Source organism: Marmota marmota, unplaced genomic scaffold (assembly GCF_001458135.2).
Source record: "Marmota marmota marmota unplaced genomic scaffold, marMar, whole genome shotgun sequence".
In the NCBI taxonomy this organism is placed as follows: Eukaryota; Metazoa; Chordata; class Mammalia; order Rodentia; family Sciuridae; genus Marmota; species Marmota marmota.
In genome coordinates, this window is record NW_025999927.1 from 4,350,023 (window position 1) to 4,376,835 (window position 26,813).

Sequence of the window (26,813 nt, forward strand, 5' to 3'; positions counted from 1 at the left end):
CCCGTGACTGGCCCCCGGGGAACTGGGCTGTGCCCGCCGCCGGCAGGTTCCCGGGGCTACACTGCCGTGCCGCCCGGTGCAGAGCTCGCCGCCTGGGGAGGAGCTCCGGTCCCGGTCGCCGGCCGGAGGATGAGAGCGGTGCCGCCGTGGTCCGCTCCTCTGGCCGTGTGCGGGGCATGGCCGCGGCCTTGCACATGCTAAGGGTGCTCCACGGAGCTAGATCCCAGCCCCAAGTTCAGTTATTTTAATAATGAATTCCACATTAGAAAATTTGCACCGAAATATTTTAGAGGTATTTCCTGCACTCAGGAACCCAAGTTTTGTATGTTGGTAGGATTTTAAGAATGGGGGGTTAGTAACGATGACCTATTGTTGGTAAATATTACTAAAATAACAGTTTAAACCTGAAAGTAGTTATGAGAAAAGGTGACGTATTCTTGTTTTCCCTCTATTTTGATTTTACACAGGGCGAGTACCTCAATTTCACTCTGGGGAACCTTTAAGTGAAACGTGGTTAAAATCTTACACACAGGAGAGGCTAATCAACAATAAGTTTGAGAAGAATGATGTTGTCCTTAAACAATCTTCAGAACATCATCTATAACCCGGTAAGGTATTTCTGTAAAATCACTTTTCCCATGGCTGGATTGAGAGCAGATGCAATTGAATAGTAATTACCCATTGGAATGAGACCAGAATAAAATTCAGCAAACATGTACCTACTGTGTGGTAGGAGTGTGGTGGGTGTTCTTGTCCCCTAGGGAGACAGAGGTATTAGTAACAATACAAAGTCATATGAGAATAGTGTCAAACAAAAAATGTGTGCAAGCACATGGAGAAATGTCAGCTTGTGGTGGTGGTGGAGGGTGGGGAGGCTCAGCCCATAAAACATCACTTTAAAAGGGAAATGGATTCTTTTCAAGCTTTTCAATTTATTTTTTAATTAGAACTGTCCATAAGAAGTTAATGTCTCAGCTTTCCCCTCCACTTTTCAAATACATCTTGGTAGTTGAGAAGGGAGAATGTCAAGAGCCAGTGGTGAGACAGAGCGGGGTTAGCAGGGGCTTGTCCAGACCAGGCTGGTTCAAGAACCCCCAAATGACTGTGATTGTCAGAAACAGCAGTGATCACTCTGGGCAGTAAAGAACTCACTTCAGTTTTTGAACTCTCTAGTTTCCACTTCTCTGAAGTTGTATTTAGGTCTGAGATAGGGCAGGTTTGTTTTTGGTAAATCCATTGGAGACTTTTGGGCAACAGAGGTGATGAGAGCCCTTGAAGTAAGTAGGCTCAATTTTTTTTTTGTTTGTTTTCAGTTGTAGTTGTAGACCTTTATTTTTGTTTTTATTTACTTTTATGGGTGCTGAGAATCTAACTCAGTGCCTCACACATGTTAGGGGAGCACTTCACCACTGAGCTACAACCCCAGCTCCATAGGCTCACATTTTTGTTAATTATTTTGTTGCTGTACTTCTTTGCCCTTGAGTTTCAATGTCATTGAGTAGTGTGAAGTACAACCACTATATCAGACAAACTCAGTTTTAGAAGAATTAGTATTTGGTAGTAATGGGTTTAAAAAGGAAAACTTGCTGAATTTGAACCCCGTGAGACATTTAAAATGATTTTGTGCATGTTAGGGCTAAAAGCATCTCAAGGTTGTAGACCTGACATTCTGCAAAGATTAAAACTAATAATAATTATAATAACAGCTGCCTGCCAAGGGTGACTGAAGGGCATCATCTTGGCTCAAGCTGGAGAACAGAGCAGATGGCCAGGGTTTCTGCTCACCCCTACCCTTCATGCACAGACACTTTAAATGTTAGTTAGCAAACTATTTTATAGGTTAAAATCCGAGCATGTCTTGATTCTGGCACACTGGTGATTCTTGTAATTTTTGGAGTTAGCCCCATACCCTGTAGAGTTGGAACAAAAATAAGTCAACTTCTGACTTGAGGAAGAGGAAAGCAGAACAGTGCTGCTTGAGACCAGAAAATGCCTTTGGGCCTGGAGACACATCATGACCTGACTCCAAGGAGAATGTTCTGGTAGATAGCTTTGTTTTTGTTTTTCTGTTTCACAGTCAATTCTCACAAAGTGGTACAAAAGGTTAGGTAGAAAAACTGAGCTGAATGGCAAGAATAATACTTTGCTATGTCTTTAAATTTCCCCATTATTAAGTATTCATAGCATGAAGTGCCACCTTACACTGAAATTACTCTCCCATTTGCAGTTTTTGCTCTACCAGTGGTCAAAAGACAAAAAAACTTGGCACACTAGCAAAGAGATTTTAAATTAATAAGTTAGGATATATTGTAAGCTGGACTTTAAAAATCTGTTTTTCACATGGTGGTTATTTAATTTTGTTAGTGATCAGTTCATACAATGAGGAAGTATTTATTATAGAGTCTCTTCTGTATTCTTTATTAGGCATTATGAAGACAGAACTGTATCTTTTAATTTTTATTTCATTAGTTTTAAAATTTTTGGTCTCTTTTGTACAAACTTTGTCTGTAATAACTCTTCTTGGAAAGGAAAAGGTAATATTGTAACTAGCCTGTGTATTGTTTTCTTAGCATTTCTCTTTGATTTGATGATATTTTAAATATTTTCTTTCCTTTCAAATTGAGTGAAAATGTGGGAGACAGTATCTTCATTTCATATCAGAAATGCTGTCAATGAGTCTTGTCACCCCTGAACACAGGTGGTGCTGTGGCACTGGCACTGCCTCTGACTATGGATGTGACTGCTGTCCTCTTGCTAAAGTGCATACTGCATCCCTATGACTTCTTGTCACTACTTCTGACTTAATGTCTGAGCTGGGAGTTCTGCCAGACAGTGGCGTCAAGTTCATAAAAGAGGAGTTATGCTGAGGTCAAGTTCATGAGAGAGGACACTTTCCAGACACAGAAAGGGATGCTGATTTATAAACTGTAGTCTGCCTAATAATTGCATGCAGTAGGCATTGAATAAGTAGTCATCAGAAAGGCAAAGCAGGATGAATCACCTAGATGTTTTGGCAAGTAATACTGCATCTGACCACTGCTTAACCGGTGGCATTGTGTTTGATGTGATTACATCTGGTTTCTAATTTTTTGTATAAGTTAATAATGACCTGTGAAGCAGCAAAGCATCTAGCCTGGAGTTGCCTGGAAAACAGTGCCCTTCTCCCTCGTCACAAGAGCAGGTGCCGTGGGCTCATGAGTGGGCTGCAGGGCATTTTGTCTCATGAACTTGGTCCAAAACAGTGGAATATCTTGTGGTCTTTTCCAAAGTGGGAAGCATTAACACAGACAACCACAACAGCAAGTGGCCAAAATTCTCAACATGGTTATTTATACTTATCAGACTAGAACAACTTATTTACATTTGCAAACAATGATGGACATAGATTATTTGGTCTCAAAAAGCTCTTTCTAACTGTAAAATTAAGTGTATAATTAAAGATATTTTTGTGGTTATAAGACTATAAGTGCTTATTACATAATCTGGAAAATATACAAATATAAAGAAAATTAAAATCCCATTCTCCACAAAAACTCTTACAACATTTTTGGCTTATTCTTTAGTGTTTTTGTTTTAATGTTTATACTTATTAGTTGAGATCATGGTATATATAATCTTGTAGGTGACTTTCTCATGAAAATTAAACCCAGTATGTTATTCAGCATACTTAACCAGCTGCATTCATGCATGCCTATAGTCCAAGCCACTTGGGAGTTGAGGCAGCAGGATCAGCCGTGTGAGGCCACCTAGGCGACATACATAGTAAGTCACCCATCTTTAAAGGAAAAAACAAATTGCAGATATTGATCTTAACATCTGTAAAGTGTGAAGTACATTATAGAAGATGCTACTGTGTATTTTCAGAGTCAGTTGTGGCTCAGAACAGCATGGAAGTGTAATTCCTTTTGTATTCCTGTACGCAAAACCAGCCACCTACCCAGTAATGCAGCTGCAGCCGTTATCTGTGTGGTTGATGCATTTTTCCTCTGGTCTGTGGACCTCTGTCCTCTCCTCACCCTGCCTGCCGCAGCGATTGGCCATGACCCCAGTGAGATGACTGGCTTCCATAATTTCTTGTCTTATTGCTGAAGCAGTAGGAGCTTGCTGCCTTGGCTCAAAGTTCAGCATCTGCTTGATCACTTGTCTGCCAGAACCCAGTGACAAGGCTGTGAGAGATATTGATCATTTCTTGACCTTGGTGAGGGAAAGGTGGTGACCCAGGTCTATCCACAAGGCTCAGTGTCAAGGCAGAGCTGTGTGCCAACAAACAGACTCCAAAATGCTGTGATGGACAGGGGCAGCTCATCAGCCTGGGAACTGGGGAAAGGTTCCATGGGGAGGCCACACTCCAGCTAAGATCTTGCACATATGAGCTACCAGTCAGCACTATGTGGCTTCTCTTGTTTTGTGTCCTGCCTCTTGATGATCAGAGCCACCTTGGGTAGGCTTAGGCATGCATGTCATCACTCAGGCCAGTGTGGCCTAAAACATGCTGACATCTGGCCTGCACATCCTTGTCAGAGGCTCCAAAGGGGAGGAAGGAGATGCAGAAGATGTAGCCATGTGACGCAGATCCCCACTCAGGGACAGGGAGTCATGTCTAGGAAAGGGGAAAGAAGATCTGACAGTCAGGTCCCAGACAAAAAGGCTGGGGTCCAGGGCTGGTGCTGTGGCTCAGCGGTAGCGCACTTGCCTGGCATGTGAGGCACTGGGTTCGATTCTCAGCACCACACATAAATAAATAAAATAAAGATCTATCAACAACTAAAAAATAAAACTAAAAAACTAAAAAAACTAAAAAATAAAAATAAAAGCAGAATGTCTTTTTTCTAAGGAACTAAGAGTAATTTGCAGATACTATGGGATCCTAGCTCTGTTGGTTGATCCCTTGTAACTGTTTGATTAGTGAAGATGGCTTGAAAGATGCTGGATTCCAAGCAATTTATATTCAGCCTTTAAAAAATGTAGTCATTCTCAAAGCACTTTGCAACATTTGACATTGAGCAAAAAATACTTTATCTTGTTAAGTGTCAGTTCTGCAAAATGGGTATAATGATGCTCCCAGACACATCTGGAAATGATAATAACTGAGAAAATAAAATTGCAAGTCCTGTAAAAAAAAATAAAATAAAACTGTAGTATTTTTTGTCAGTCACTGGGTTTGGTTATAACTACTTGGTAAGTAATTTTGTTTATGTAAACGTATATTTGTTCAATTTTTTTCCCTTAGATGATCCCCTATGTGGGCACCATTTCTGAGCAGCTAGATCCTGGATCGTTAATTGTAATCCGTGGGCATGTTCCTAGTGATGCAGACAGGTAAGATCATTGTATTAGAAGGAAAAAAACCATAAACTGTATGTTTATAATTGTAACAACAAAATATAATGTGGGAGAGACCATTTGGATACTCTGAGGCCTGATCTGCTTTCATCAACAGCTCCATTAAGGTGCTGAGGAGATGAAAATGAATAAGTGACGAAAGATTATTGGAATTTTTTATTTCATTGCTAAAAGTCTGATTTTAAAAAATTGTTTTTTAGTTGTTGATGGACCTTATTTTATTCATTTATTTATATGCAGTGCTGAAAATTAAACCCAGTGCCCATACATGTGAAGCAAGTGCTCTACCACTGATCCACAACCCCAGCCCTAAAAGTTTGATTTTAATATAAGAATAAGATATATAACAAAAAAGGGAATTATTTTCAGATGCTTCAGAGGTGGTTCAGGCATAGTCTAACATTCCACAGCATCTCTTAAGACCATTTGGAGTAGCTTCAAATGGGTAAACTGAGTGCTTCGGGTGAACAGCCTGGACTGGGGTGTATCAGAGCTGGGCTCAGCTGTGTGGCTGATGCTCAAACATGATTTTATAAGGTCAGATTTCAAGCAGGTACCTGGACGTTGGCAGTCAACTCCTCAAGTCGGAAGAGAAGTAGGGTCTGGCTCTACCCTGCTGTCCCTAGGGGGAGGTCCTCTGTCTGGATTTCCTCAGCTAGAATCCCAGCCCCCATCATTGTTTTGGGCAGTTGGGTGACATGTATGAGGACAGGCAGAGCATGGAGGACAAAGGGCAAATGTCAGCTTCCCTTTAAGGCAGCTTCCAGTAGTTTATTGGCAGAGCTTTGACCATGCAGGCCAAGGGAGACCCAGCTTAGACTGAAGGGCTCTTGTTATTGAGGTGGAAGGAAAGGAAGGTGAGGCATCTAGCTGTTGTGGCACCCTGAGTGTGAAGAACAAGGGTCATGTGTCATTTGGCCTGGGTGCTTTCTGGGCTTTTCCCTTTTGCTGGCCTCTGGGCTTCATGTGGTGCCTGTTCTTTCTCACAGATTCCAGGTGGACTTACAGTGCGGCAGCAGCATAAAACCTCGAGCTGACGTAGCTTTTCACTTCAACCCTCGTTTCAAAAGGACCAACTGCATTGTTTGCAACACTCTGATAAGTGAAAAATGGGGATGGGAAGAGATCACCTATGACATGCCCTTCAAAAAGGAAAAATCGTTTGAAATTGTGATTATGGTACTGAAGGACAAATTCCAGGTGGGCTCTGGAGAAGGACAAGCAGAGTCCTAACTAGTGGGGACAAGTGTCCAGGGAGCACTTTACATTTTCAAGCTCACCGTCTGCATCTTACACTCGAGAACGTGCAAGGCTCTGTACTTATCCTCTGAAGTAGGACCAGCAGGCACCTAGCTGTAATTGGGGCACAGCTACTCTCCAGCATATTGTGGCCATGCGGGGACACAGGCCCACTGTCGCTGCATCTTAGTCACATTTCCCCCAGCAGGGCTCAGTTCTGAATTGACATAGCATCACATTAAGTGTGAGAAAGTAAACTATAGCCAGCACCCCGAGTGTGAGGTCTTGCCGTAGGACAGTTATGTAGAATCATGAGGACCTGGTAAATTCTCCCTGGCTTCATGGATTTTCTCATAACCTGAGTGTATGGTGGGAGGTGGAATTTCGTTCTGGAGCCCCTGCCCTTGCTGGCACTCAAGCCCACGGAGCTCTTGCAGACTAGAGATCGCACAACTCTACTAGGGGCCTCACATCTATGCAGGTCTGTGCAGCACCCTGGCCCATGGGTACTGCTCCCAGGGGAAAATCCTCTAACCTCCTAGACTTCCCTCTTCTCACTCTTCTTTGCCCTTTCTAGCCTCCTGTTAGGACAGCAGTCCCTGTACTATTGTTCCTGCTTTAAAGTGTTTACTTTGCTCCCTGGTGGGATTTTAAGTTCCTTGAGTCAGAGACCATCCTGTGTGCTGCTTGGGTTCTAATGTGGTCCCTGCATATGGGGGAAGGCAAGGAGAAGGAGCCAGGGGCTGGTCCTGTTTGCGACTGGCACTATGCTGAGGATTTGCAGGAGCTGCGCTGCTCTCTGCTCACATCTGTGCCCACTGAGGCTGAGGCCATGCTGGCTCCTCCTCACGGGTAGAAAGCAATCCCAGATGAGTTGGGAACTTGCTCATGTTCACTCAATACAGATTTGTGAAACTTCTGACACATGGGTGGTCTCTGTTAGAGTGGTCCCCAAAGACTGTGTGAGGGAGAAATATGGGGTAAATCGTTAACCTAGGTTCCCAGGCCCCAGGACTGGAGGGTGGGGGCCGGGTGGCTCTGAGTCCCTGCATGTCTGCTGCACCTGCCCAGGTTCACAGATGTGCATGTGCATATGTCCCTGAAAGATGTGCATGTCTGTCTGGGGAGGTGGTTCAGGGCACTTAATCAGATCAGGAACCCAGAACTTTCAGGAACTCTGCTGTGCAGAAGCTGTTTTCTGCCATAATTTGGTCAGCTCTAAGTAGAGACCTGTGGGAAAAGGCACAAAATGAAAGCCAAGGAAACATTTGGATTTGGATAATGTTAATTTATTAACTGTTTTGGGGGTGTTGTCTTCTGTGTCCCTCCAGGTGGCTGTGAATGGAAAACACATTCTGCTCTATGCCCACAGGATCAGCCCAGAGAAAATAGACACTCTGGGCATTTATGGCCAAGTGAATGTCCACTCAGTGGGCTTTAGCTTCAGCCTGGTGAGTACCTTCCATGCATAGTGTGGGCCTTTTTTTGCTGATGTTTTCATAAGGAATGGCAGAAAATATCTTTTAACACCTTCAGATGAGATAAAAATAAATAAAATAATAAATCTCTTCCTCAATTTCTTGACCAGGGCTTTATTCTAGCAAAACAACCAACCTTTTTAGCTGGAGAAGATGTATTTTCCTTTCATGGGAGCACAATGGAGTATTTTCACTTTCCTAGAAGTGGGGAGTGTCTGAGTCAGAGTATTTGCAATTTAAGTTTTGCTGTATATTGCCAGCTTGCCCCGAAAGATGAAAACAGTTGGCTCTCTCAGCGGCAGTGCCATCTGCTCACATTCTTGTTGAAATCTGAGCTCATTCTCTTTAACGCTTGCCACTGAGGGAAGCCCCAGTGTCAAGTGTTCTGGGATCATTATTTTCAAGGATATTTTCATGTTTAGTATCATTTAATTTTTTGATATGTTGAATAGGTTACATTCTGATGGGATATTAACCTTTACTGTCTTTTCTTTAGGATTTACAGAATACTCAGGCATCTACTCTGGGACTGACACAGATAAGTAGAGAAAATGTAAATATGAAATATTTTTTTATATATATATATATTTTTAATTTTTTAATTTTTTTTAATTTTTTTTATTTTTTTATTTTTTTAATTTTTTTTTTTTAAATTTTAAAAAATATTTATTTATTTTTTGTAGTTGGACACATACCTTTATTTTATTTATTTATTTTTATGTAGTGCTGAAGATCAAACCCAGGGCCTCACACATGCTAGGCGAGTGCTGTACCACTGAGCTTCAACCCTAGCCCCATGAAATCTTTTAATGAAACGTTTTTTTTTTTAGTTGCCATCAGGTGGAAGGAAGGCTGGGTTTTTAAAAAATACACTTTTACTATGAGGCCAGGCTGGAAGCAATCATTTAAACAGCGTGGCACATATTTCTCACAGTACTAGGAACTGATGCTTAACCTGTCAGTGTATGTGTGACTACACTGTTCTCATGTGAAACACACCTCTTGTTCTTGCTCTTGACTGGTCCTGGCATGAGGCATTTTTTTTCCTGATTTATTTTTATCACTTTATTTGTAATTTGCAAGACTGCAGCATCAACTTTTTATTTTATTTGTTCTTTTTAGTTATACATGAAAGTATAATGTATTTTCAAATATTATACATACGTGGAGTATAACTTCCCATTCTTCTGGTTGTACATGATGTGCATGTATTCATATATGAACATAGGAAATTTATGTCCCATTCATTCTACTGTCTTTCCTATTCCCATTCTTCCTCCCTTCCCTTCATTCTCCTTTGTCTAATCCAAAGTACTTCTATTCTTCCCTACCTGCCCCTACTGCCCTTATTGTGAGTTAGCATCCATGTATCGGAGAGAATATTTGGCCTTTGGTTTTTTGAGATTGGCTTATTTCACTTAACATGATAGTCTCCAGTTCTATCCATTTACTGGCAAAAGCCATAATTTCATTTCTCTTTATGGATGAGTAATATTCCATTGTGTATATGTGCCACATTTTCTTATCCATTCATCTGTTGAAGGACATCTAGGCTGGTTCCATAGTTTAGCTATTGTGAATTGAGCTGCTGTAAACATACCACATCACTATAGTATGCTGATTTTAAGTCCTTTGGGTATATTTACTGAGGAGTGGGATAATTGGGTCCAATAGTGGTTCCATTCCAAGTTTTCTGAGGAATCTCCATACTGCTTTCCATAGTGGATGCAACAATTTGCAAGTCTCACCAGCAGTGTATGAGTGTACCTTTTTTCCCACATCCTACATTTATTGTTACTTGTATTATCGATAATTGCCATTCTGACTAGAGTGAGATGAAAGCTCCATAGTTTCAGTTTGACACAAGGCATTTTAAAGTATTGAACATCAAACTGTGGCACAGATCCATGTGTATGTCCTGTCCTGTGGAAACAAGTGCAATTTAAAAATTGCATCTTTGCTAGTCTTTTTTTTAATATTTATTTTTTAGTTGTAGTTGGACACAATATCTTTATTTTATTCATATATTTTTATGTGGTGCTGAGGACTGAACCCAGGGTCTCGCAGGTGCGAGGCGCGCACTCTACCGCTGAGCTACAACCCCAGCCTGCATCTGTGCTAGTCTTAATGGATAAAAGTCAGTCTGTCCCTTTTCACACATTCATATTTCACAGCACATAATTTCAGCATTTGGGTGGTACTAGGTAAGGATGTGTTTGAAGTTCACATGTAGTTATATAAAATATTATCAGTTTATGGAGGAGGATGAAGGTTCAGATGAACAGAGCTGTTGGTCTCTGTTCTAGCCATGGCACCCAGGATAAAGCACTGGCTGCCCGCCTGGGTGTCACACCCAGAGTAGAGTGGGCACTGACGGCCCAGAGCTGAGCTCAGGCTGACCAACTACATTAGACTGCTTCTATTATGGAATGTCAGTCTTTCCTTTAAACATTCTCATTTTTCTCTCTTCCAATAGGTACAAAAGTCTGGCATTTCACAGCTTGTAAGTATTTTTTTCTGGTCATTCAATGAAGAACATTTTATAAAATTGCCTCAAAAATGAATAGCTTAACCTTGAAAGGCAGCTTCCTTCTTTCCATACCTTACTGTAGACCTGTTTTCCTGCAGCCTAGTAATAGAGAAGGAGACATTTCTAAAATCGTACCCAAAACTGTCTACACCAAGAGCAGAGATCCGACTGCCAATCACACTTTGACTTCCACCAAAATACTACCTACCAACTCTTTGTCAAAGGTTTGAAGAGCCAAAAATTTTCTTACCTTTACATAAAGATTAAGTTATAATTATGTTCATCATCTCTGCCCCCCAGTAGCAGCCCAGAGCAGCTAGTCATGCTTGTGTGTTGTCCCTGGACAGACACAGGCGGCACCCAGGCATGTTTCTGAGCCCTTCACCCCTGTCCTCAACTCCTTCCAGCATGGCTGCCTCCCCTTCAGGCAGAACGCACAGGGCATCAGGGCCACCCATGCCCACTCACTTGGTGGTGTAAATGTTGTCATTGGTAACATGCTGTGAGCTAGGCACAGCACTGCTGCATGGGCCCCATTAGGGACCAAAGCAGACTTGGTGTGTCCCCTCATGGGATTTCCAGGCTCTCTGAACCATGCCCCCATGGAATGTGGCCAGTTTCCTCATGAAGTCGCTTCCTGGTTTTCAGTGTGGCTTCTTTTTTAGACTCTGCCATTTGAAGCGAGGTTGAACTCCCCCATGGGCCCTGGACGAACTGTTGTTGTGAAAGGAGAAGTGCATGCAGACGCCAAAGGGTCAGTATGGCTGTTACAGTGAGTGGGAGTCCCTGCCAGGCGCCTGAGGCCTCATTTTCCTCATGATGATCCTCGGGGCTGTAAGTGGGGCTAATGACAGACCGCATGTGAAAGACAGAATGTTAAAGCAAGAGGAGGTTAGACTGAGCCAGGACTGAAGTCCAGTATGCTGACCAAAGTCTTTTCTAGCCAGACAAAAGGGTGGCATTTCTGTCTTCGAGGCCCTCCTAGAACTCCAGAGCAGCCCCAAGAGATTGGGCAGCTTTTTTAGGGCCCCCTCCTATCTTGTGACTTAGAACATTTCTGCTTTAAGAACCTTTTCCAGAGATGGCCAGATTTCTGAAAGCTTGAAATAGAACTATTTCCTAGACAGTAATATGCATTCAAGAGCTCATGCAGATGACTACAACACCCACATGACCAGGCTTGCCTCCTACAGCCTGAAGCAGTCATTTACTTTTCCAGCACTGAGCCTTACGCTTCTGCCCAGCTGGATCTCAGCCTCAACACTGATGTTAAAGTTTTTTGTTATTTTCATTTTATAAGCAACATACTAGTGGAATGCTATCTCCTCAGAATTGGAAATTTACCTTTGCCTGTGTCCCCTGTCCCTGTGCTTACCAGTTGGATGTAGTCATGGTCACAGTTAAGTTGATGTTAAGATTGCAGAATCTGCCACTACTCTTGTCCTACTTGGTTAACTGGTTTTTTTTGTTTTTGTTTTTTGTTTGTTTTTTTCCTCTCAAAAGCTTTAATGTTGATCTAGTATCAGGAAAATCAAGGGATATCGCTCTACACTTGAACCCACGCCTGAATATTAAAGCATTTGTAAGAAATTCTTTCCTTCAGGAGGCCTGGGGAGAAGAAGAGAGAAATATTACCTGTTTCCCATTTAGTCCTGGGATGTACTTTGAGGTAAGAGTATATTTTTTGAAAATGGGATAGGAAAGCAAATCCTGCAAACTTGTCTCAGGACTTGAGTGATGAGTGTAATCTCAGGTGGACACAATGTAGGAACCCCAAAATTGCTGGTTTGCACATCTGTTGCCTGCCATCTTGGCACAGTTTTGTGTGGCAGCCCTTTCTTTCTTTCTGTATGTGTGTAAGAAAAAATACATCAGACCCTTGCAGCTAAAAGGCAAGTAGTCCTGGAGTCCCCAAATATTTTAGTACTGTGGTAACACATGCCTTGCCTGAAATAAGTTCCTGAGATGCTGAGCAGAGAATGAAGTCCTTGAATGGTGGATGCTGAGTGGCTGCCTAGGCTCGCTCACTAGAATAGGCCTCACTGCTACACACTATCACACCTAGGGCCATTGATTTGGGTCCCACTTCCACATTTTAGACCATCATATGCTCTGAAGCACTGGGCTTTCAAGGACTCATCAGAACTGGTTCTTGGAAGCAGGAACATCAAGGCTGGAAACAGGAGAACAGTTTCACAAAAGGCTCACTCTCTAGTTCCAGTGTGATGAGTGCCCTTATGTGGATCAGAGAGAGATGTGGGCATACAGAAGGTTCTGTGAAGTTGTGGTTATTGAAGTCAGAAGGCTAGGAAGAATGTGGAAGGCCAGATTTAGGGCATGATTTGAACAACTCACTCCAGGTGGGAAGGGTGGCACAGGTTTGCTGAATTGGCAGGAATCAGGGCACAGAGGGTGACTTGGAATTCACAGAAGGGAGATGAAGGATCCTAGAAGGAAGTTGGTCTCTGTAGCTTGTGACAGAAAACCAGTGATATAACTGGACCTATCAGGGCCCAAGTTTGGTTCTATGCTATCAAGAGAAATGAAGATAATAACATGAAAAACTAAAGCCTGGCTGAGGGGAGTCGGACTAATGATGTGTCTTGTATCCATCCTCAAATCATGCCAGTCACCCTCGTTTGTTTTCTGCTGTGGGAGTGGTAATTATCTCTTGACCACTGCTGGCAGTCTTCCATAGTGATTCAATTTTTGATTGCCTGAAACGTCTGATTTTTATTATGCTTTTGAGATTATCTCAGATTTGTCCACTATGTCATTTACTTTCATTTTAAACAAGCTTTTCTCAGATTCACTTATTCTTTTATTTATAGTTTTGCAGTGCTGGGATGAAACCCAGGGCCTCATGCATGGTGGGAAAGTGCTATACCACTGAGCTACACTCCCAGCCACTCCATTTAAAAAAAAAAAAAAATTATTCAGTATTGTTATTTTAAATATGTGTTCTTCTCTTTTATTAAATTCATGTTCTGAACTGCTGTTCTGAACAACAGATGCTGGCAGGAGATTGTTGTTCATTTCTTCCAGGCTGGCCTCCCGTGCCCTGTGCCCCTCCTGTGTCTTGTGTTTTACAGTAGTAGTCACCCTGCTATCTCTTCCTCTCTCTCAGATTGTAGGTATTTTCCTCAGTTCTCTGTATAGCCCTAGAACTTTCATTTTGATCAGCTGTTACCCAGGCATTTCTTCTTGCCAATTTTCTTGGCAGTCATTTGCATTACTACTGTCAAAAGAAAGACATTAACCAGACACAATAGTGCCTGTGTGTAATCCCAGTGGCTTGGGAGGCTAAGGCAGGATTGCAAATTCAGGGCCAGCCTCAGCAATTTAGCAAGGCCTTAAGCACTTCAGGAGACCCTGTGTCTCAGAAAGGACTGGGAATATGACTCAGCCCTGGGTTAAATCCCTAGTACCAAAAAAAGAATAAAGACCCCTAACTGGCTTCTCTGCAGGTCTTTGGTGTCCAGGGATGGGTGGATTAGCAGCCAGCCTGTGCTGCTCTGTTTTCTTCTGAAGTCTCCAGGATAGCAAGGAGCATAGTGCAAGGCCACCAAAATAGCCTTTTCAGTGTGGGTAGAATCAGTGGCCACACTGGCATCAGGCATACAGGTGATGTGAAAGGACACTAGACTTTTGGGTGTGCATCTCATTGTTTAGGTAAAGCACTCCAAAGTGCTACTCCTAGTGATGAAACTGCCAGAATGGTATTACTCCAGAGGTACGGGGTATTCAGACACACTGAAGCCGAGTTGTGCAAAGCTGAAATGGCCTCAGGACCACCCACCAAGGTCCTGAGTTAGTAATGCCTCAAGCTTCTGAAATCACCTATTAATGTCTGACTTGCCCAAGACCCTACAGTTTGAGGCAGGAAAGAACTCAAGGCTCTTAGTCCCCAGCCTGTAAGTTGGAAAGCCTCTCAATGAGTAAGGGTAAAGATACAAGCAGCTTCCCTCCTTCATCAGTTCCTAAACACTGAGATGAGGGGCAACTTTCTGTTTTTGCGGAGTAAGGGGCAGGATGGGGGCTTTAGGAGGGGTGAGCAGAGGAAAGGAAGGTCAGTAGGCCCTGGGGATCCACATGGAGAATCTGAGCTTATGAAAGTTCCTTTCTGGTATGATGAGACGGGAAGTGCCACTCCCATACCCTGGTTGATTTGGGTGCTAGAAATGACAGCAGGGAAGTGAGCAGCAGCAGATTGGGAGAACCACTCTAGACAGAAAGTAAACCAGATGGTTTTCCTTTGACCCTCTATTAGTGTGCGACAGACAAACTCAGGGAGGCCACTAATGGTGTGTTTCCTTTCCTTTCAGATGATAATTTATTGTGATGTTAGAGAATTCAAGGTTGCAGTAAATGGCGTGCACAGCCTGGAGTACAAGCACAGATTTAAAGAGCTTGGCCGCATCGACATGCTGGCCATTGATGGTGATATTCGCTTACTGGAAGTAAGGAGCTGGTAGCTGCCGCCACTACTACAAAACCCAAAATACAAATGGCTTATGTGATTCTGGCCATGTCAAACACATCTGGCTGTCCCTGCAGTTTCTGTTGTTAAGTTGAGCTTGCACAGCACTAAGTCCTCCTGGATGTTCTCAGTCTTTGCCATGCTTTGTGGCTCCCTAGCACCAGAGGAGGAAACTGGGGCAACAGCAACTTTTAACAGTAGGGTGGCTCTGTTCTCTGCCCCTGGACTCCTCTTAAAACCACACTCAAGTATTTATTAAGTGCCTACTATACTACATCTGCTGATAGGTACTGAGCATATCTTTTCTGTCATCAGTGTGTTAGGAGCTGGGACATGTGCATGGTGGGCGCAGGACCTGCCTTCAGCCATGTGCAGTCTTCTGAGGACACTATGTACACCCATCAGAGGTCCTTCAGGGCTAAGAGCTATGCTCCTGTAAAACACTAGTTTACAGAAGCCACTACCCCTCCCCAGCAGTGGCTTCCAGTCAGTCCTGTCTTAGTCCATGATTGTGGACAGATGCTAACTTTCATCTGGCAATTGATTTTGAGCTTAATGAACACCTAGCTGTCCTTGCTAAAGAAAGCTTTTCCAAATAATCGTTATGACATCTGAATGCAAAAAAAAAGTCAAAGCAAAACAAAAAACAAATGATGCCGACTTTAGCTTGACGCCAGACTTCAGGTAGTCCACCTGTCTCTTGTCAAGAGCCAGAGTGCGCCTGTGGCAAGTCAGGTACATGAGGTCTGTAAAATACCTGTGGGAGGCAGTGAAGTCGAGATGAGACCCAGGGTATTTATAAAACAGGCATTCCCAGAAGGCAGAATCTACCTGTGAGAGACCAATGAATTAGGTAAAGGGAACATAAAAATGTTGTGTTGGCGTGCAAACCTGCACTCACCTTTGCTCTTCTAAAGATTAGTCCATCATTAGCAACTGAGATCAAAACCTTGTTCTGCTTCAGTGATTAAAATCACACCTGTGTCAGCAAGTTCAACTGTTGCCTTTCTGTAGTTTTTCCATCATTTGAAGGGAGTTGGCAGAAGTTCTATGTAGAATCTTTACAGGTCAGATCTTGTTAGAGGAGAGTTCAAAGTTTTGTGTGTAGAGAAGAAAAAAGCTAAAATCAGTCATCATTTTATCATGTTAAACTGCTAGGCAGAATTCTCCCAGGGTTCAGATATATTTTCATAACAGATATCATTTATAGCCACATATTAAAAAAGAATATCAATTTTTTGTTTATTTAAGAAAAGTAGTGCTGAGTCTTGCCAAACTCAAGAAGACTTTGGGGGGGGGGGCAGGGAAAGTTGCAAAGTAGGCTAGAAGGCTCTAGAATCCCCCAGGGTTATAGGGTTCTTTCTTTCCATGAAGACATCAGAGTGTATATGACAGAGATGTTAGACTGAAAGGCACTTAGGAGGAAAAAGAAGCCCACTCCTATTGTCCTCAGTGAGTCTTTTAGTTCATTTTCATTTTACATGAAACTAGTAAGACTGACTTTTTTGATAAAAGAAATCCAAAACCGTAAGATTTTTTTTTAAAAAAAGCATTGGTGTTTACTAATGAACCTTATCAAGACACCAGGACATTGCTTAGGGGAATCTGCATTTCTAGCAAGCTCCTCACTGAGCTCAAAGTTGGCCTTGTGCTTGTCAGTTCTGCACTGAAATTTCTTGATTAGATTAGACAGAGCTGGGCACGGTAGTACACACTGTAACCCACCACTCAAGAGGCTGAGGCAGGAGGATCACAAGTTCAGAGAGCTTTGCAAGATTGTCTCAAAATTGAAAACAAAAACAAATGGGCTGGGGGTGTGGTCCAGTGGTTAAGTGCCTCTGGGTTCAATCCCTGGTACCAAATTAAGAAAAAAAAAAGAAATTTAAATCAAAGACTTTCGCTCAATGTGAACATTCTATGGAACAGTTCGTTGATGTTTTATAAACAGAAGGCAGATTTGTTTGATTTTAGCTCAGTGTTTACCTTCCAGCTTCACCATGACACAGCACTAGAGACAGCAAACTTCAAAGCCTGGAAAAAAATGTGCTGCTGTTTTCTGAGTTAACCACCAAAGGAAAGCCGGTGTGCTTTAACTGTGGAGGGGGCTCCCTCCCTCATGCCATCTAGTATGTCTGGGTCCTTCCTGTGTGACCGGCCAGATGTGGGGTGTTTTATAAACATGGTGTTGCTGCCTCCCCACCCCTACCCCAAAAGGGTTAAAGGATTCAGGAGGCAATCATAGTCATTGAGTGTAAAATGCATTTAGAAGTGCTTCCCTACATGGACACATACAGAAATGAAGGCTGCATTGTCAGTCTGCCCAAACTGGCTTTCATCCAAATATTCCTGTTGAACACAGAATTGTGTGAGTGAATCTCTAGCAGGGAGACACAGCTATGCTGAACAGTAAGGGCTTCCAGGTCTAAGGGAGCTGTCAGCTTTGGGTGCTGAAGTCAAACACGCAAGTCAGAGTAACTCCATTCAAAGACTACAAGTGCTTACATCATAAATCATTTACTCTTAACAACTATACAGCTGGGGGGGAAGCTCATGTGGCAGCATAGGCCAGGCGCGGACTTGGCAAAGCAGTCAAGTCTTTAAGTAGTCCCAGTAGGTGTGAAAGCACCAAAAGTAACATGGCACCAAACACCCCAAAATAAAAATATGAACTCTGAACACAGTTTTAAAAACCAAGGAAAGTTTCAGAAGTAGCTCTGGAGCGGCTCCCCCAGCGTGACTTCCAGTTGCTGAATGGTCTTTTGGCACTGGTGTTCTACTTCCTCACATTCATCTAAAAAAATGAAATATCAAAATTAAAATCTGGGTCCATTTGTCATCCCACCTCAGTTATCAGCCTAATTTTCAACGTCCTGTGTTATCTAGCAGTTGTTCCCTCAGAGTGGAAGAAGCGCAGGGGTGACCCAGGGCACATGGTGCACTCTCCTCTGCCTTGCCTCCCTCCTAGAGAGTGCCTGGCTGCTCAACAGAACAGAGCCTGGGAGTAGAGCAGGCACTCCCAGACCCAAAACTCAAGGAAATGCTGCTCTTAGAAGCTCACACAACCCCTCTCCAGGGGCAAGTCACAGAGCAAGATGCTCTTCTGCTTATGAGAAGCAGCGAATCATTGTGCAAGTACCGGTCCCCTTGCCCAGCATCCCTGCTTAACAGAAAGGGCTGTGAGGGAGGGGTACAACACACAAGGGTATGAGCTCCAGCTGGGACAAACCTGGCTGCATAAACCAGTTCCACCTGTCACACTGGCTTTGTTTCCACCATCAAACTACTTAGGGTCCTTACAAGCCTCTAGTTTCTTCCTTTGTAAAATAGGAACAATTCTTTACCCCATATGAGAACTGAAGATCATCTGTGTAGAGCATCTTAATACTGAGCACCAAGTGCCAGTCACCACTCAAATGGACATTCCAATTCATCCTTTTTTTTTTTTTAATATTCTTTTAGTTGTAAGTGGACACAATACCTTTATTAGTTTATTTATATGTGGTGCTGAGGATCGAGCCCAGGGCCTTGCACGTGTGAGGCAAGTGCTATACCATGAGCCACAACCCCAGTCCCTCCAACACATCCTTAACGGCACTAGAGGTTTTGATATATTAACTCCACAACTTGAGACCAAATATTCAGCCATATAAATGTATGAGATTAATGATAAACAATACTGTAGTCTGTCTGAGCACAAAGAAGGGTAAAGACAGTGAGAAGTCCTGTAAATAAAAATAGCATGAGTGAGAGGTAGTGGCTGCCATTAGCCCATACTCTCACCTGGGAGCGAGGTGGAGGACTGGACCCCTGCTAACCATACATCCAAATCTCTATCAGCATTGGGCATGTTTCCACAGAATCATACTATAATATTTAGTAACAGTTTGGGACCTACCTTCCATCAATTCTGCTAAGAAAGGAATGGATTCTGGTAGTAAAATGATATAATTTTCCTTCAGCTTTTCAGCCAGGGCTACCACAGTAATCAAGGCAGCAAACCGGACCTGGACAGGAATAAAAAAAGAACAAAAAAATGGTTTTATTTATTGTTCACTACTATTTTACTACATTAAGATCAAACTAAGTCTTATTTTGCATTTATTTTACTTCATTATTATGCATTAATATTATTCAACTTTCATCTTAAGATTACCAGTTTAACACTTGGGGTCTGTTTTAAATATGGGTAATTGTACAAATCAGTTTTTAGAACTCTGTTTTAACACTACTGTAAATGTCTTTTTATAATATTTTTCTGTAAGAAATAATAAAATGCTACTTGCAAGCTCAAGTGTGTCACCATCTGGAGGGGAAGGGTACTGGGGACTGAACTCGGGCATTAAACCACTGCGCCACATCCCCAGATCTATTTTGTATATTATTTAGAGACAGGGTGTGCTGAGTTGCCTAGTGCCTTGCAGTTGCTGAGGCCGGCTTTGAATTCGCCCTCCTGCCTCAGCCTCCCAAGTTGCTGGGATTATAGACATTCACCACCATACCCGGCATGTCACCAAATTTAATTGCTTTGGAGTTCTCCAGCTTGCTGGGCTGCCTGAGATGATGCCAACCTGGCAATGAAGAGTCTTGCCTTCTCTGGCAAGTGAACTCACCCACAATCACTAGCTGCAATCACCACTGCATTGTGAGAGGGGCCAGAGCACCCACATGGATTACACTCTCATCTATTAATAAAACACAGGGTCACAATGTCCTACTTCTGAAATTAAAAAAAGAAAAAGAAATAGTTTGGGTGCTTCTCATACACCTTGTCTATGACAAGGAATGGACGAAGTCACCAGGTATTATTATAATACCATTCCAGTTTGAAATAACTCATAACTATTTAGTCAGCATTTTTTGTTTTGTGCAATCAAAATTAAAGTAAATCTGATGCTGCAATGTATATAATCTGTGACTTAAGATTTAAGGGTCCATCACAACAGGTTCCTTATGTTCACTTTCTAATTAACAGACGTTAAAAATCTGAACAAATCCTATTAATAGAAGTCTGCTTCGGTCTGATTTATCCAGTGAAGGTCTGTATGGTAATCAATTTGAGAAATGGCTATTCATTTCTAAAATGTTTGAAAGTTTCCACAGGGCATTTTAACGCCACTCCACCTGTCCATGTCATCCTGTTTCTGTTGCCAACACTTGCCAAAGAGAACTGTAAGCCTAATCTACACAGAAGAGATACTATACAATACATCTACTGCTTTAACTCAAAGGAGTATTCTACGGACAAACTGAAAGCGTTTATCTCAGGAGTACAATGACATTTTAAAAACACAGATATTTAAGTCTTGCTGTTCAAGAATTTAAAATACCTAAAAAATATTTTGGTGCTCATGCCTACCACACCTGGGGAGGACGCCTATCAGTAAAAGTAAAGTTTCTAGGCTTCAATTTCCACCCAGCACAGCAGACCAGACCCTGGGTACCAGAAGACAAACTGCACTGTCCCCCGCTCCAGGCCCAGATCCTAAGGCCCATGACCCTACATCAGCGCTGCTGGCATCATGGGGAATGTGCAGCTGCAGAGCTTGTTGCCCACAGCCCCTAACCTTGGGTGAGGAGTCTCTTGTCTTCAGCAGAATCTGGTAGTTCAGGGGTTTCCACAGAGAGTCATCTGCCATGGCCACTGAGAACTGTGCAATGCAGGGAATCAGGTGCTTCGTCACCCGCTCCTGGAACCTCTCCTCTCCTCCAAGCCTGTTTTCCAGCTGTGAAGAGTGGGGCAAGGACTGTGAGCATCAAGTCTCATTTTCCTTCTACTGGAAAATGCCTGCTCTAGAATGGTATCTTATAATCTAACTTCCTACAGCAAGTTTCCTATCTTCTGGAACTCAGTCTCACAACCCTCAGCACCAGCTTTCTCCTCCCAGAAGAAAACCTTGGATAGCTTTCCTGCAGGGGCAGCCACACCCTCACACCTCTGAAAAAGCCATTAAATGGCTAACACATTTTTTTTTTTTTTTGGTACTGGAGATTGAACCCAGGGGTGTTCTACCAATGAGCTACATTCCCCATAGCCTTCTGAACTTTATTTTGAGACAGGATCTCAGTAAGTTGCCCAGGTTGGCCTCAAACATTTGATCCTCCTGCCTCAGTCTCCCAAGTCACTGGGGATTACAGGCATACACCATCATGCCTGTCAGTCAACACAATTTTTAATGTTAAGTAACCACGGGAAGGTGTTTTTTCTGAACAATTAAAAAGAAACACTGCACAATGAAGACCCACGAAACATCAACTTTGAAATGTCATAAAAAAGACTCCCCCACCAAAAAAACAACAACAACAAAAACAAACAACCTTTTAAAAAAAGCCCTACAAGCTTCTATTTGGTGAATATAAACCTGCAGAAACTTGACAGGTGGCAGCCTCCTCAGCTAACAGGCCAGTTCTGCAGTTACCTGATCCACTAGAGGCATCATCAGGGCTTCTGCTCTCTCTTTACTAATGAAATGCTGGGTGTCGAAAAGGAAGATTTTATACAGACAGCTCAGGATAAACTGCAACAGCAAGCAGCATTTCTCAGGGTCGTGTTCCGAGTCAAAAAACGCTTCATCTGTAGACAAGGAAAGAGTAAAAATGAAAAAGACTAAACGAAAACCAAGAGAATTTCACAGTTTAATCCCCCAGGTTTAAATGTGAATCACCATCAACATAATTACAATCAGAAGAGTATTTAAAAAACCATCTAGAATCATAATCAGCATGAATGTGGATCAGAATCAAATGAATGGTTTTTCAGAAGTGGAGAAACCATCTTGGAGTAAAGACTGACTCACGCTCAGTTTGGCAAGCTACCTCAACTGTCACCTTCGATTGCTTATTGGCATCAAAGAATAGAAGAATCTTAATTTTAATTTTCTCCCTCTTTTTTGGAAGGGGTTGTTGGGGGTTTAACATAGGGCCTGATGCATTCTAGGCAAGTGCTCTACTTCTAAACTCTCCCCAATTTTAATGATTTTTACAGTTACTTCCAATGACTCGTAATAATGCCTTTATTTTATTCTTTCTTCTGGGCCAAATAACACTATTCCATAATGGTAAAACAATCACTTCAATGGCTCATAACAATGAAGTAAAAACTTATCTTCCTTAGCCAAGAACTCTAGAGCCTTCAAAGCCGTGTCTTACACTAACTGTGCCTAGTGTATGGTATGCAGGACAAGGATGTGGACCGAAGTGAAGGAGCCACCAACCTGTTTTAGAGATGTTCACCTGGTTCAAGGTGTCAGCAAAAGGTTTCACCAAGTGGCCGGCAAACAGAGTAAAAAGCCCCTTCAGCTTCCCAGCAATGCAGTCTGCCAGATTGTAAAATGTCAACAGCCTGTCCTTTGGGGCATCTTCTGTTTTGGCCCAATCAAACAGCTAAAACCACAACAGAAGATTAGCTGCTTCTACTCATGCCTTCACGTGTATCTGAGAAGGAAAGGGAAGAAGAGGAAGGAAGCCTCACCTTGAAAAATAGGGGTCTGAATGTAACCTCAGAGAGTTTCACAATCATGGCCACCAGACAGTCAATGATGCAACTTTCTGTTTTCCCAATTTCCTCGAGATCATCCTGAAAATGGAAGAGCTGATGATTAGCCAGGGTACTGACTTTTAAATTATTTGGCAAGTATGACTATTTGCATAGTGAGATTTTCCTTGCAACAGAGAAATGAAAACCCTAGGACTGTGAGAGAGCAGAGACCAGCTCACCTCTGAGTGTTGTGCCCGGAAGTCCAGGGCCTCTAGGAAGAAGGCAGTCAGCTGAGACTGATAGGAGGTGAGCTCTTCCTTTTTCATCACCCCAATGTGCTCTTGCAAGATGCTCATGAATGGGCCCATGTTATTCTACCACAAACAGCAAAGAGAGGTACCACTTTTATTCCTAGAACTCGGGAATTCCTCAAGTGGAAGCTTAAAACATTTCAGTACCACCTCTTCCTTCTCCAGAGTCCAGTACCCAAATGATCTTACCTCCCAGTTCCTTGCAATCTGCTTGTAGGTTTTGCTGATGGCGGGCAATAAGACTCGAGGTGACAGCCTGGTGGCCAGTGTCTTTTTAAGAGATGTGAGACGGACATTAGCCTGTGAGGCAGATCCCAGTTCACTAGTGATTTTCTCTAAATGAATCACCTATGGGAATATAAAAAATAGCAAATGAGGCCATGATGGCTCTGTGTTGACAACCACACTCATACAGAAGGCTCAGTGATGACATGTGGTAAATTCAAATGCCAGGGTTTGGGAAATGTTGTTACTTCAACCATGCACAGAATTCCTTTGAGTGCCAGCTCTGAGCATCTGTAGGTAACACTGGGCAGATGCCTTGTTATTAGCAGGGGCCAGGGATGAAGGTAAACAGCAAATGCAAAACTCTGAGAACCCAGACTGATAATCTTCTTAGAAATCTGAGACATGGGGAAAAGCTTGGTTCTTTTTTGCTAAAAAAATCAAGATAGCTCCTCACAACCTAGGCCCCTTCTGTGCAGTAGCTATGTTTTTTGTTTATTCATTTGTTGAAGTGCTGGAGGGAACCCAGGGACTCAACACATGCTAGGTAAGTGCTCTATCACTGAGCTACACCTGCAGCTCCTGAAGTCTATTTTCAAGCCCTGACAGCACAGTATGAGAATTGGTTAACTCATGTACACCATGGTCATTAAGGTTCCTAACCTCATAAATGGCAAATGACCAACATGATAGAACAGCAATAATCAGAGGAACAAGAAAGAGGTCAATATTCTAGGGCACTTTTGATCAGAAAAGCCATTTGCCCAGTGTGTTCACAGGTACCTAACAACCTGTAAGGTTGCTATAGGAATTCCACTATGCAAAATTACTTAGGATTAAGAGTTTCACAGCAGAAACAAATAGGACACACCAGTTTCCACAAGAAGTATAATAGGCAGCTCTACCTCCCAACTCCCAAGGCCTCACAGAGTGAAAAAGACCAATAAAATACATCCTGCACAGTTAAAAAAAAAAAAAAAAAGAGAGAGCGAGCGAGAGAGAAGAGCCCCATAAATAGTGATTCTAGTCAGCTTCATGATGAAGCAGAAAGGACGATGGAAGAGAAACAGAGGTGACACTGAAAAGGAACCAATAACAATGATTTAAGTGGCAATCCTCTGCTCTCCACCACACTACAGAGCATTTCAGTCACTACAGCTCACCTGAGACAGAATGCCTTTCAGGTAGGGGCTAATGAAGTGTGGCAGAGTCTCGACAACCTTATGCAGGGCGGCCAGGGCACTGAGCAGGCAGACCTCGCTGCAGACCAGCTCGCTGGTACTCTGCACTGCTGCCAGCAACGATGGCATCAGGCTAAAAGGAGAAAGCAAGTTTCTTAGAGAATTTGAAACAGAAAACACAGACTGGAGGATGAAGTAAGGGACAATAAGGAAAAACCCAAACTGTGCCCATTATGTCACCACATATCCCACAGATCACAAAACACTGTCTACATACTTCATGTGACTGAAGTACAAGAAATCTCCTATTGTGAACAGTACAAGAGTAACTGTTAACACAACACTCTCTTTCCATTATTGAACATGCACTACTGTGTCAGGACTGTACAAAACTCTGGCAAGCCCTGTCCTGCGGAGGCCCTATTGGGTGGATAGGCATGCCTCTGTTTTACAGATACCAGAGCTCTAGCAGCCAGTTCCAGTCAGAGCCACAGACAGTCAGGCATGTCCAACCCCATGCAGGGTGCTCTGACCCACTTCTCTGTGAGATTCACCCTGCTTTCTAGCCACAATTGCTCAAAAGGGAGAAAGAATGGGGGGGACAAGTAACATCACAAAGCGTCTGAAGCTAAATGGCAATGTTGTATTTTTCAGTTTGAAGAAAAGATCAACTCTTTAACAAATCTACTTTATGTAATTTCTACTCAAGCCAAAAAAACTGTACTAGTTCCTGTGCCAAGTCTCCAGTGGCATACCTGGGAAGCTGAGGAATGGCCAGTGCTTCCAGGGTGGAGGCCACCTCTGCTATGCACAGAAGGGAACTTCCCACGACATTCTTGTCTTCCTTTCTTTCTGGAGCAATCAGTTTTACCGCAGTGTTCAGCACTGGCACAAAATATTCTGGATTTTCTGCACCAAAATTCTTGCATAAAAGCTTCAGGGTGTACAGAGCCGTCTGTCTGTTTATGGCTTGTTCTTCCCCTTCCTTTTTCTTACGCTGCACAATGGCCAAAAGGACTGGAACCAGTTTTAGAAAGCGGTAAACCTGAAGAAGAAGTCACAGTTCTCAAACAGTTAAAGCTTAAAATCTTCTAGTTCATTTTGCATCTTCACAGCCTGAGACACTCTCAATGAAAATCTGACTGAGGGCCCCGCCTCTTGACTATACTCAAAGCAATGGTTTCCCCATCTGCTTTCTTTACTGCTAAGCAAATACATGTGCTCTCACCAACCTGATTCATATAAAGCACCCCAGGGGGAAAGGATTAAAATTATGCTAAAGCTAAGGCAGTGTGTGGTCCCTATCAAGCAATAATTCCCTTAGTCTGAATTCTGTTCTAAGAGCTCTGCAACACACCTGTGTCACTACTCGACTATCACATTTTTAAATTCATATACAATACAATGTTAAATAGCACCCTGGGGAAACTTCAGGGAGTTAAATGCCGCTCTTTAATAGAGCAAGGAAAACTATACATGTCTGCAATATGGCTTCACTCACCGTTTTCCTCTTCCAGGATGTATTCTGCTGTAGCTTGTTGTTCAAAAGATCCAATGCCTTGCGGCGAACAGATGGCAGTGGATTGCCCACCAGCCCCCTAATCACAGTAATGAAGGTTTCTGTGGACAACAAGGCATTAACCTATAGGGAAGATTACATTTAACAATCAAAAAACCTGACAAAGATCAACCAAATGAAACTTCTATTTACTGCATATCTCTGGGCATGAGGCATTTTCACACACACTTGTGTAATTTTTGCACTAACCGTTCTACTAGGACTAGTATTACTCAATTAATTAACTAAAACAAAACAAAAATCCTAATGCTAAGAACGAGTGAACTGCTCTAAACCATGTAGCCAAATAATTTAGCTAAATTTGAACAATGACCCTAATTTCAAAACCAATGTTTTACCTAATATACATATTTTAATTTTTTTCTATCTGAATAAGGTGGAACATTATTTGTCACACAACTATTTAAAATATTCTATGGAGGCACATGTTCATATAATTGGGTAAGGTGGCATTTTTTCCCAGAAGAGTTTATTTCTAGTCATCAAGAGTCTTTTCAGGAACAATCTGAGATTCACTATATTAATAAAAGGTATTGCTAAATTCATTCTTAAAGTAAAACTTCAAGTCAAATAATTTTGTAATGACTTAAAAACCAGTGACAAAACTCAATACTTACAGGGAAAAATGATAACCTACCTTATCTAACATGTCATAAGCTTTGCTAAGGAGTGCTCGCCAAAACTTCACAGTTAGTTTGTCTGCGTTTTTTTCCATGGACTGTGCTACAGCGTTGATATAGCCAAGAATAGTTTCTAGCAACCTATAAGGCAGAGGAGACACAACCAACAAACAGCAGCTGAAGGCATTTACAGAACTCACATGTCTCTATCCCATGCAGAATGCCTCAATGGAAAAAGATACTTAAAATTTTGTACTGAATTATTTTAAAAATGACATGGAAGGAAAAGAAAGTAGGGATTATTGTCATAGAGAAATCCCACTAAGAAATAAACAGAGGCCTCTATCTAGAAG

At 42.4% G+C, this 26,813-nt stretch overlaps 2 protein-coding genes across 6 annotated transcripts in view; one reads left to right on the forward strand and one right to left on the reverse strand.

The window, feature by feature from the left end:
* Lgals8 (galectin 8) overlaps window positions 1–16,067 on the forward strand; it is a 16,312-nt gene extending 245 nt beyond the window's left edge. Inside the window, exons 1-11 of one of the 3 annotated variants that reach the window (XM_015504349.2) lie at window positions 58–292; window positions 468–608; window positions 5,231–5,319; window positions 6,333–6,543; window positions 7,914–8,033; window positions 8,557–8,613; window positions 10,537–10,563; window positions 10,689–10,814; window positions 11,256–11,344; window positions 12,094–12,259; window positions 14,916–16,067. In XM_015504349.2, coding sequence (XP_015359835.1) covers window positions 564–608; window positions 5,231–5,319; window positions 6,333–6,543; window positions 7,914–8,033; window positions 8,557–8,613; window positions 10,537–10,563; window positions 10,689–10,814; window positions 11,256–11,344; window positions 12,094–12,259; window positions 14,916–15,065 — 1,080 coding nt within the window. In that variant the 5' untranslated portion in view covers window positions 58–292; window positions 468–563 and the 3' untranslated portion in view covers window positions 15,066–16,067. Of the gene's footprint in view, window positions 1–57; window positions 293–467; window positions 609–5,230; window positions 5,320–6,332; window positions 6,544–7,913; window positions 8,034–8,556; window positions 8,614–10,536; window positions 10,564–10,688; window positions 10,815–11,255; window positions 11,345–12,093; window positions 12,260–14,915 lie in introns of those variants that run through there. The other 2 variants (XM_015504348.2, XM_015504350.2) reach the window with 2 other exon arrangements.
* Window positions 16,068–17,568: 1,501 nt separating this feature from the next.
* Heatr1 (HEAT repeat containing 1) overlaps window positions 17,569–26,813 on the reverse strand; it is a 44,401-nt gene continuing 35,156 nt past the window's right edge. For all 3 annotated transcript variants that reach the window (XM_048800400.1, XM_015504351.2, XM_048800401.1), the window contains 12 exons: window positions 26,478–26,601; window positions 25,763–25,903; window positions 25,017–25,306; window positions 24,244–24,394; window positions 23,045–23,203; window positions 22,784–22,918; window positions 22,539–22,643; window positions 22,282–22,450; window positions 21,487–21,641; window positions 20,635–20,793; window positions 18,966–19,074; window positions 17,569–17,861 (listed from right to left, as the gene is read on the reverse strand). In XM_048800400.1, coding sequence (XP_048656357.1) covers window positions 17,773–17,861; window positions 18,966–19,074; window positions 20,635–20,793; window positions 21,487–21,641; window positions 22,282–22,450; window positions 22,539–22,643; window positions 22,784–22,918; window positions 23,045–23,203; window positions 24,244–24,394; window positions 25,017–25,306; window positions 25,763–25,903; window positions 26,478–26,601 — 1,786 coding nt within the window. In that variant the 3' untranslated portion in view covers window positions 17,569–17,772. The remainder of the gene's footprint in view (window positions 17,862–18,965; window positions 19,075–20,634; window positions 20,794–21,486; window positions 21,642–22,281; window positions 22,451–22,538; window positions 22,644–22,783; window positions 22,919–23,044; window positions 23,204–24,243; window positions 24,395–25,016; window positions 25,307–25,762; window positions 25,904–26,477; window positions 26,602–26,813) is intronic.